This window comes from Pongo abelii, chromosome 20 (assembly GCF_028885655.2).
Source record: "Pongo abelii isolate AG06213 chromosome 20, NHGRI_mPonAbe1-v2.0_pri, whole genome shotgun sequence".
In the NCBI taxonomy this organism is placed as follows: domain Eukaryota; kingdom Metazoa; phylum Chordata; class Mammalia; order Primates; family Hominidae; genus Pongo; species Pongo abelii.
This window is the reverse complement of record NC_072005.2, coordinates 1,107,494-1,118,702: the sequence shown is the minus strand read 5'-3', so window position 1 is coordinate 1,118,702 and position 11,209 is coordinate 1,107,494. Positions and strand designations below refer to the sequence as shown.

The window sequence follows — 11,209 nt, the reverse complement described above, 5'->3', positions numbered from 1 at the left end:
TGGCTAAGATTTTTATTTTTTGTAGAGAGAGGGTCTTGCTATGCTGGCCAGGCTGGTTTTGACTTTTTGGGCTCAAGTGATCCTACCACCTCGGCTCCCCAAAGTGCTGGGATCACAGGTAGGATCCACCTTGCCCAGCCAAGTCTCAGTTTGTCTATAAAATGGGGTGGTGGTATGTGGGTGGTTGGCAAGAACTATGTCTCTGATATCATCCTCTCACGTTAAATCTGAGCTGGCGGTGGCTCAGGCCTGTAATCCCAGCACTTTGGGAGGCCAAGGCAGACATATCGCCTGAGGTCAGCAGTTCTAGACCAGCCTGGCCAATATGGAGAAATCCCCATCTCTACTAAAAATACAAAAATTAGCTGAGCGTGGTGGTGTGCACCTGTAATCCCAGCTATTTGGGAGGCTGAGGCAGGAAAATCTCTTGAACCTGGGAGGCGGAGGTTGCAGTGAGCCGAGATCGTGCCAATGCTCTCCAGCGTGGGTGACAGAGCAAGACTGACTTCCGTCTCAAAAAGAAAAAATCCTGAGCTGGCGTGTGACCTGCTTCAGCCCCGGGAATACAGCAGAAGAGGCGCTGTGCCAGATCCAAGCCTCTGCCTCGAGGAGTGGGGCCCAGTGCGGTGGCTCCCACTTGTCACCCCAGTGCTTTGGGAGGCTGAGATGGGAGGATCACATGAGCCCAGGAGTTCAAGACCAGCCTGGGCAACATAGTGAGACCCCGCCTGTACAAAAACAAAAAAGAATTAGCCAGGCATGGTGATGCACACCTGTAGTCCCAGCTAGCCAGGAGGCTGAGGCAGGAAGATTGCCTGAGTCTGGGAGGTCAAGGCCGCAGTGAACCGTGATTACACCACTGCACTCCAGACGACAAAGCAAGACCCTGTCTCAAAAACAAAACAAATCAAAACACTGAGCGTGGCAACAGCTCACACCTGTAATCCCAACACTTTGGGAGGCCAAGATGGGAGGATTGCTTGAGCCCAGGAGTTCAAAGCTCCTATGAGCTCAAATGAGCTATATTTTTTTTGTTTGTTTTAGAGACAGAGTCTTGCTCTTGTTGCCCAGGCTGGACTGCAGTGGTGCAATCTCGGCTCACTGCAACCTATACCTCCCAGGTTCAAGCGATTCTCCTGCCTCAGCCTCCCGAGTAGCTGGGATTACAGGCACATGCTACCATGCCCGGCTAATTTTTGTATTTTTAGTAGAGACAGGGTTTCACCATGTTGGCCAGGCTGGTCTCGAACTCCTGACCTCGTAATCCACCTGCCTCGACCTCCCAAAATACTAGGATAACAGGCGTGAGCCACCGTGCCTGGCCTCTGGCTCTGGTATTAAATAAATTAATGCTTTTAAAGTACTTGTGCCAGCGGTGAAATGTTAGGTCTTATTTTATTAAATGTCTTCTGCATTCGTCTGTGAGTTCCCTGAGTCCTGTTTTCTTTGCCATTGTACGCCCAGTTCGTGTCACCGAGCACTCACTCAAATTTTGTTTAAAGAATGAATTTCTCTCCTAAACCATAGAGATTCGCAGTTGCAATAAAGGATCTGCTTCTAAGGCAGCACAAAGGCCTGGCAGGTCGCTGCAAGAACGTCCTTTCACAGGCTCCTTCCGGCTGGGCTTGCATGTCAGTTGTGGCTTTAATTAAAACGTTTCCCCTTCTGCTGGAAATGTATCATACACGATTCCCTCTGTTACTCAAGACGTTGTAAAACAACGGTCGCTATCGTATTTTTGTTAACCAGACCGCTATTGTGAGACGTTTCAGCGATTCCTGATTTTTCCATGATTTAAATAAGGCTGCAGAAAGCAAGTCTCGTATGTAAATCTTGGTGCACCTCTGATTATATCCTTACGATAAATCCCTGGAGGTGGAAATTGCTGGGTCTGAGGGTCTGGACATCCTCAAGGCATTTGACAGATAACGTCAAGTTGCTTTTCAGAAAGGTACCAATTCACATCAGCGGCAGCCCCGCATTACCACGGCCCATCTAACTCCCTGCACGAGAGCCGGGCGTGATTATTTCTCTCATCTTTGTTAATTTGATGATGGGTGAAAAATGTATTAAGTTTGTTACTGAACCATGAACTAAATCAAAGATTAAAACACACAGACACACACCTAGTGTGCCAGCCTGAACCAGAACTGAATCTATATTTTCTAAAGTGATTGAACTGTAACATCAAAATAGCCTCTGAACTGAAACTCAACCAGTGTTCCAACCCATTCAAGTCCCTAATTAGGCCATAAGGGGACCACACTGGAAACCTTGACCAGACCTTGACCTTGTTAACACGGAGCTACGACCGCCAGCTTTGACGGGGCCCCACTGCCAAGGAGCTTTACAGATGTGCAATTACCAGCCCCCTTCACACAAGCCAGGTTTACATAGGAAATTCAGAACACGAGAGAGGGCTGTCGCTGGTGTTTCTGGAGACCCAGGGGCTCCACGGAAGTCAGGATTGTCTTGGGGAGACCAGGATGACTTGAGCCCAGAAGGTCGAGGCTGCAGTGAGCTGACATTGCTCCACTGCACTCAGGCATGGGCTATACAGGGAGACCCTGTTGCTACAAAAAAAAAAAAAGGCAGCGGGTGCGGTGGCTCACGCCTGTAATCCCAGCACTTTGGGAGGCCAAGGTGGGCAATCACGAGGTCAGGAGTTCAAGACCAGCCTGGCCAACATGGTGAAACCCCGTCTCTACTGAAAATACAAAAATTAGCCGGGCGTGGTGGCAGATGCCTGTAATCCCAGCTACTCAGGAGGCTGAGGCAGGAGAATTGCTTGAATCCAGGAGGCAGGGATCGCAGTGAGCCGAGATGGTGCCACTGTACTCCAGCCTGGGCAATGGAGGGAGACTGTCTCAAAATACATACATGCATACATATATACATACATAAAATAAAAAACAAAAACAAAGAACAGACTCTTTCACAGGTTCTCGGGATTTGGAAAAGACAAAAACGAAAACAGACTCCTTGTCCAAACGGCAAGCAGACGCTTTCCATGGCATGAGACCTGTGTGAAGGCCCAGGTCATGCAGCCCCAAAGCCTGCTGGGTCTCAGGCGCTGACACAGGTACGCTCTCTCTGGGTCATAGGACAAATGGGTTACAGCAGTCCTCCCTTATGCGAGGGTTTGCTTTACACGGTTCCAGTTAGCTGCAGTCAGGAATTTTGTTTTGTTTTGTTTTGTTTTGTTTTGAGACGGAGTCTCACTCTCGCCCAGGCTGCAGCGCAGTGGCGCTATCTTGGCTCACTGCAACCTCCGCCTCCCAGGTTCAAGCGATTCTCTGGCCTCAGCCTCCTGAGTAGCTGGGACTACAGGCGCCCACCACCACACCCAGCTAATTTTTTGTATTTTTAGTAGAGACAAGGTTAACCGTGTTAGCCAGGATGGTCTCGATCTCCTGACCTCATGATCCGCCTGCCTCAGCCTCCCAAAGTGCTGGGATTACAGGCGTGAGCCACCGCGCCCAGCCTGCATTCGGGAAACCTTAACTGGAAAATTTCAGCCCGGGTGCAGTGGCTCACAACTGTAATCTCAACACTTTGGCAGGCTGAGGCAGGAAGATGGCTTTAGTGAACCAGGAGTTCGAGGCCAGCCTGGGCAATGTAGCAAGACCCCTGTCTCTACAAAAAAAAAAAAAAAGATCGTGGTGTGGTAGCACACACCGGCAGTCCCAGCTACTTGGGAGGCTGAGGCAGGAGGATCACTTGAGCTCAGGAGAAGAAGGCTACAGTGACCTAGGATTGCACCTACACCGCTGTACTCCAGCCTGGGCAACAGAGTGAGACCTCAACTCAAAAAAAAAAAAGAAAAACAAAAGTGGCTGGGCACAGTGGCTCACATCGGTAATCCCAGCACTTTGGGAGGCTGAGGCGGTGGATCACCTGAGGTCAGGAGTTTGAGACCAGCCTGACTAACATGGTGAAACCCCCGTTTCTACTAAAAATACAAAAAAATTAGCCAGGCATGGTGGCAGGGGCCTGTAGTCCCAGCTACTGGGGAGGCTGAGGCAGGAGAATGGCGTGAACCCGGGAGGTAGAGGTTGTGGTGAGCCAAGATCGCGCCACTGCACTCCAACCTGGGCAACAGAGCGAGACTCTGTGTCAAAAAAAAAAAAAGAAATTTTCTGTAGAGACACAGTCTTGCTCTGTTGCTGGTCTCGAACCTCTGACCTCAAGCGATCTTCCACCTTCGACCTCCCAAAGTGTGTGGTCCATGCCTCTTCCTCTTATAAGGACACCTCATTAGATTAGAGCACACCCTTCTCCAATACAACCTCATCTTTTTTTTTTTTTTTTTTTTTTTGAGACAGAGTCTCTCTCTTTCTCCCAGGCTGGAGTGAAGTGGCGAGATCTCAGCTCACTGCAACCTTAGCCTCCCAGGTTCAAGAGATCCTCCTGCCTCAGCCTCCTGAGTAGCTGGAACTACAGGCACGCGGCACCACACCCGGCTAATTTTTTTGTATCTTTAGTAGAGACGAGGTTTCGCCATGTTGGCCAGGCTGGTCTCAAACTCCTGACCTCAGATGATCCGCCTGCCTCGGCCTACCAAAGTGCTGGGATTACAGGAGTGAGCCACTGAGCCCGGCCACAACGTCATCTTAACTAATTATGTCTGTGAAGACTCTACTTCCAAGGAAGGTCACATTCTGAGGTTCTAGGGAGACGTATATTTTGGCTGACACTATCCAACGTGGTCCAGCGAGGGTGAGTGTGGAATCAACCTTAGCTGTGTCTAGTAGCTGCACCATGGGGATGCCCCTCATTTCAGGGCTACCTCGCCCCGCCGCACTCATGTGGGACACTTTCCACACTGGAACGTAATTACTGGTCTACACGCTTGTCCTTCCGCAGGACGCCGGCCTCCTGCGGACGAGCGACCGTGTGTCATTCATTCTTGCATTGTAGAGGATGAGAAAAAAATTAATTTTACCAGCTGGCACCAGAATTCATTTTAGAGACGCAACTGGGTTTGTTTAGGAAAATACCTTAATTAGGGCCAGACATGCGTGAGGGAGGCCTGAGGGCATGAGATAAAAACGACCCACAAAGAGACCGCTGAACTCCTCTGCAGGAGAACACAGCTGCAGTTTGGGGGTCGCCGGAGAGGGGCTGTGGAAGGTGGGGAGCCAGAGAGGTGAAGACACAGACAGACAGCCAGAGAGACACAAGAAGGACAAATGGGGGGGTCAGGACGTCCCCCAGCATTTCGGGAAGGGCAAGGGCTTTCGGGAGCTGGCCTCCCCCAGCTAACACAGAGCAGGATGGAAATGCATGTCCAGCTACTCATGACGCTGAGGCAGGCAGATCCCTTGAGCTCAGGAGTTCAAGACCAGCCTGGGCAACATAGTGAGACTCCCATCTCTACAAAAAAATAACAAAATTAGCCAGGTGTGGTGGTGCACGCACCTGTGGTCCCAGCTACTTGGGAGGCTGGGACATAAGGATCACTTGAGTACAGGAGTTCGAGGCTGCAGTGAGCTATGATTCCGCCACTGCACACCAGCCTGGGTGCCAGAGCGAGGCACTGACTCAAAGAAAACTGAGGCAGAGGCCGGGCGCGGTGGCTCACACCTGTAATCCCAGCACTTTGGGAGGCCAAGGCGGGTGGATCGCCTGAGGTCAGGAGTTCGAGACCAGCCTGGCCAACATGGTGAAACCCTGTTTCTACTAAAAATACAAAAATCAGCTGTGCGTGGTGGTGGGTGCCTGTAATCCCAGATACTCAGGAGGCTGAGGCGGGAGAATCATCACTTGAACCTGGGAGGTGGAGGTTGCAGTGAGCCGAGATCATGCCATTGCACTCCAGCCTGGGCAACAAGAGCAAACCTCCATCTCAAAAAAAAAAAAAAAAGAAAGAAAAAAGAAAATGGAGGCAGAGACAGGCGGGCCTTGCTGGAGCCTGGGTCACCCCAGGGGCCCTGGCTGGCACCCAGCAGATGTGCAGTATGTGTCTGTGTCCCCGTAAGGGATGAATATTAAGGTGATTTTGGGGCCAAGCATGGTGGCTCACACCTGTAATCCCAGCACTTTCAGAGGCTGAGGCAGGTGGATCACTTGAGGCCAGGAGTTTGAGACCAGCTTGGCCAACATGGTGAAACCCCGTCTCTACCAACGTGGGTAGGAGGCGTTGAGGGGCCTGGGGCGGTCCTGGAATAAGGACAGGATCAGTGTCTTTTCCATCCTGTTTCTTAGCTTTGTTTGACTGGTTACCTGGGGCTTGTATTACTTCTGTTATTGTAAAACAAACAAACAAACCGAAGTAAAAAGAATTTTAAGACCCTTGATAGGGTCTGGCTCTGTGTCCCCACCCAAACCTCACCTTTTTTTTTTTTTTTTTTTTTTTTTTTGAGACGGAGTCTTGCTCCTTCGCCCAGGCTGGAGTGCAGTGACGGGATCTCAGCTCACCGCAAGCTCCGCCTCCCGGGTTCACACCATTCTCCTGCCTCAGCCTCCCGAGTAGCTGGGACTACAGGTGCCCCCCCACCACACCCGGCTAATTTTTTTTTTTTTTTTTTTTTTTTTGTATTTTTAGCAGAGACAGGGTTTCACCATGTTAGCTAGGATGGTCTCGATCTCCTGACCTCGTGATCCACCGGCCTTGGCTTCCCAAAGTGCTGGGATTACAGGCGTGAGCCACCACGCCCGGCCCAAACCTCATCTTGTAGCTCCCACAATTCCCACATGTTGTGGGAGGGACCTTGTGGAAGGTGCTTGAACCATGGGAGCAGGTCTTTCCCCTGCTGTTCTCTTGATAGTGAATAAGTCTCACGAGAGCTGATGGTTATATTTTAGAGACAGAGTCTCGCTCTGTCCCCCAGACTACAGTGCGGTGGTGCAATCTCGGCTCACTGCAACCTCTGCCACCTGGGTTCAAGTGATTCTTCTGCCTCAGCCTCCCGAGTAGCTGGGATTACAGGCATCCGCCACCACGCTTGGCTAATTTTTTGTATTTTTAGTAGAGCCAGGGTTTCAGCATGTTTGACAGGCTGGTCTCAAACTCCTGCCCTCAAGTGATCCGCCTGCCTCAGCCTCCAAGTTTCCCTGCACAAGCTCCCTTCTCTTGTCTGCTGCCATGTGAGACGTGTCTTTCACCTTCTGCCATGATTGTGAGGCCTCCCCAGCCACGTGGAACTGTAAATTGATTAAACCACTTCTTTAGGCTGGGCACGGTGGCTCACGCCTGTAATCCCAGCACTTTGGGAGGCCGAGGAGGGTGGATCACAAGATCAGGAGTTCAAGACCAGCCTGGCCAACATGGTGAAATCCCGTCTCTACTAAAGATACAAAAAATTAGCTGGGCATGGTGGTGCATGCCTACAATCCCAACCACTCAGGAGGCTGAGGCAGGAGAATCGCTTGAACCTGGGAGGCAGAGGTTGCAGTGAGCCGAGATCACGCCATTGCACTCCAGTCTGGGCAAAAAGAGTGAAACTCCATCTCAAAAAACAAAAAACAAAAAAAAAAGAGGGGATTAAGGTAAAATGTCATATGTCTGGGCTCTAATCCACTGTGACTGGTGTCGTTATAAAAGAAGAGATTAGAGCTGTGCGCAGTGGCTCATGCCTGTAATCCCAGTGCTCTGGGGGGCAGAGGTGGGAGGATCTTTCGAGGACAGGAGTTTGACACCAGCTTGGGCCACATGACCAGAGACCCGTCTCTACAAAACATTAAAAAATTAGCTAGGCCGGGCGTGGTGGCTCAAACCTGTAATCCCAGCACTTTGGGAGGCCGAGGCGGGCGGATCATGAGGTCAGGAGATCGAGACCATCCTGGCTAACAAGGTGAAACCCCCGCCTCTACTAAAAATACAAAATATTAGCAGGGTGTGGTGGCGGGTGCCTGTAGTCCCAGCTACTCGGGAGGCTGAGGCAGCAGAATGGCGTGAACCCAGGAGGCGGAGCTTGCAGTGAGCCGAGATCGCGCCACTGCACTCCAGCCTGGGCGACAGAGCAAGACTCCGTCTCAAAAAAAAAAAAAAAAAAATTAGCTGGTCAGCTGGGCCCGGGGGCTCACGCCTGTAATCCCAGCAGTTTGGGAGGCTGAGGTGGGCAGATCATCTGAGGTCAGGAGTTCGAGACCAGCCTGACTAACATGGTGAAACCCTGTCTCTACCAAAAATACAAAAATTAGCCAGGCGTGGTGACAAGTGCCTGTAGTCCCAGCTACTCAGGAGGCTGAGACAGGAGAATTGTTTGAACCCAGGAGGCGGAGGTTGCAGTGAGCCAAGACGGTGCCATTGCACTCCAGCCTGGGCAATAAGAAGGAAACTCTGTCTCAAACAAACAAACAACGACAACAAAAACCGAAGTCATAGGCCGAGCACGCTGGCTCACGCCTGTAATCCCAGCACTTTGAGAGGCCGAGGTGGGAGGATCACCTAAGCTTGGGAGTGTGAGACCAGCCTGACGAATATGGAGAAACTCCATCTCTACTAAAAACAGAAAAAATTAGCCAGGCATGCTTTTTCGTCTCTTCAGCATGGGGCGCCTACAACTTGCGCGCTCTCTTTCTGCTGCTCCCCAGCTCTCGGATACAGCTGACACCGTGGGTTTTGGAGACCTGAAAAGCCCCGCCGGCCTCCAGGTGCTCAACGATTACCTGGCGGACAAGAGCTACATCGAGGGGTACGTGCCATCACAAGCAGATGTGGCAGTATTTGAAGCCGTGTCCGGCCCACCGCCTGCCAACTTGTGTCATGCCCTACGTTGGTATAATCACATCAAGTCTTACGAAAAGGAAAAGACCAGCCTGCCAGGAGTGAAGACAGCTTTGGGCAAGTATGGTCCTGCTGATATGGAAGACACTACAGGAAGTGGAGCTACAGATGGTAAAGATGATGATGCTGCTGATCTCTTTGGATCTGATGATGAGGAGAGTGAAGAAGCAAAGAGGCTAAGGGAAGAACATCTTGCACAATATGAATCAAAGAAAGCCAAATTAGAGGAGTGCGTCAGAAGCATGCAAGCAGACGGTTTAGTCTGGGGCTCATCTAAACTAGTTCCAGTGGGATACGGAATTAAGAAACTTCAAATACAGTGTGTAGTTGAAGATGATAAAGTTGGAACAGATATGCTGGAGGAGCAGATCACTGCTTTTGAGGACTATGTGCAGTCCATGGATGTGGCTGCTTTCAACAAGATCTAAAATCCATCCTGGATCATGGCATTTAAATAAAAGCTTGAAAGATTAAAAAAAAAAAATTAGCCAGGCGTGGTAGCACATGCCTGTAATCTCAGCCACTCGAGAGGCTGAGGCAGGAGCATCGCTTGAACCTGGGAGGCGGAGGTTGCAGTGAGCTGAGATCATGCTAGCCTGGGCAACAGAGCGAGACTCTCTCTCAAAAAAAAAAAAAAAAAAAAAAAGCCTTTCATTTGAACTGTTAGGCATTTCAGGGCAGGCTGCACGGTGTCATCTGCATTTCAAAAAAAAAAAAAAAAAAAAAGCACTGCCATTTGAGGATTTGTTTTCTCTCTTCTTTCTCTTTGCTTGTTCTTCTCCCAGACGTGCGTAATCTACAACCGTCTTTTATTTGTTTTCTTCAAGGTCCTACATCATATAATCTTACGTTGTTCTCAGCCAATAACTTCTTTCTTTGTCTGAAACTCTCGCACGCAGACACAGCCTGCAATTCGCAGACAACCTCCCCGTCCTCCCATCTCCCCGCTGAGACTGGGTGACTGCTGCACCTGCCACAGAGAACCCAGAATTCTTAGGGTCACCCCCAACTCTCTTTCAGTTTCTACCCCCAGACACTGACCTCAAATGCAGATCTTGCAGGGTTTTTGTTTTTTTTTTTTTGAGATGGAGTCTCATTCTGTCGCCCAGGCTGGAGTGCAGTGATGTGATCTCGGCTCACCGCAACCACTGACTCCCAGGTTCAAGCGATTCTCCTGCCTCAGTGTCCCGAGTACCTGGGATTATCAGCGCCCACCACCACGCCTGGCTAACCTTTATATTTTTAGTAGAGATGGGATTTCACCATGTTGGCCAGGCTGGTCTAGATCTCCTGACCTCGGGTGATCCACCTGCCTCAGCTTCACAAAGTGCTGGGATTATAGGCGTGAGCCATCGTGCCCAGCTGGATCTTGCCTTTTGAAGTCCCCAAGAGCCTTGGCTCTGACTCCAGGCCGACAAAAACTCCAGGAAGAAGGCCCAGCAGCGCCCAGAGAAGTGTGTGCACAGGATCTGGCTTTCCTCACCCACTTCAGGGCTGGACCCCAGCTAGGAATCAAACCTGGGCTTCCTTCCCCCTCGTTTTGCTTTTGCAATTGTCTGTACCGTAAGTATATTGGCTGTCGTCTTCATCTCGCCCACCGTGGCAGGTGACCACAGTTGTGCAAACATGACACTCTAAATGTGTCCATTCCAAAGTGGATTTGAGGGAACCTTGTTTATTTATTTTTATTTTATTTATTTATTTTGAGACAGGGTCTTACTCTGTCTGCAGCTCAGGCTGGAGTGTGGTGGCATGATCACAGCTCACTGCAGCCTTGACCTCCTGGGCTCAAGCGATCCTCCCACCTCAGCCTCCCGAGTAGCTGGGACCACAGGTGCATACCTCCACACCCAGCTAATTATTTTTTTCTTTTCTTTTGGAGATGGGGTCTCACTCTGGCACCCAGGCTGGAGTGCAGTGGTGCCATCTTGGCTCACTGCAACCTCCACCTCCTGAGTTCAAGCAATTCTCCTGCCTTAGCCTCTTGAGTAGCTGGGATTACAGGTGCCCGGCACCACTTCCGGCTAATTTTGTATTTTTAGTAGAGACGGGTTTCTCCATGTTGGTCAGGCTGGTCTCGAACTCCCGACCTCAGGTGAACTGCCCGCCTCGGCTTCCCAAAGTGCTGGGATTACAGGTGTGAGCCACGGCGCCTGGCTTTTTTTTTTTTTTTTTCTTGAAGCAGGGTCCTGCTCTGTCACTCAGGCTGGAGTGCAGTGATGCAATGTTGGTCACTGCAGCCTCTACCTCTTGGGTTGAAGTGATTCTCCTCCCTCAGCCCCCCAGGTAGCTGGGACTACAGGTGACCACCACTATACCTGGCTAATTTTTTTTTGTATTTTCAGTAGAGATGAGATTTCACCATGTTGTTCAGGCTGGTCTTGAACTCTGACCTCAGGTGATCCACCCACCTTGGCCTCCCAAAGTGCTGGGATTACAGGCGTGAGTCACCGCGCCTGGCCTTGTTCTATGCATTTG

The 11,209-nt window shown here is 50.6% G+C and overlaps 1 protein-coding gene across 1 annotated transcript; it reads left to right on the top strand.

Moving 5' to 3' along the window:
• The first annotated feature begins 8,456 nt into the window (after positions 1-8,456).
• On the top strand, positions 8,457-9,215 carry LOC100431843 (elongation factor 1-beta-like). Its single transcript, XM_054538569.2, has one exon. The coding sequence runs from the start codon at positions 8,473-8,475 to the stop codon at positions 9,157-9,159; it is 687 nt and encodes a 228-aa protein (XP_054394544.2). The 5' UTR covers positions 8,457-8,472; the 3' UTR covers positions 9,160-9,215.
• Positions 9,216-11,209: the final 1,994 nt, after the last annotated feature.

Coding starts and splice junctions, on each gene's coding strand:
- LOC100431843 (XM_054538569.2), top strand. CDS start 8,473: ATGCTTTTTCGTCTCTTCAGCATGGGGCGCCTACAACTTGCGCGCTCT.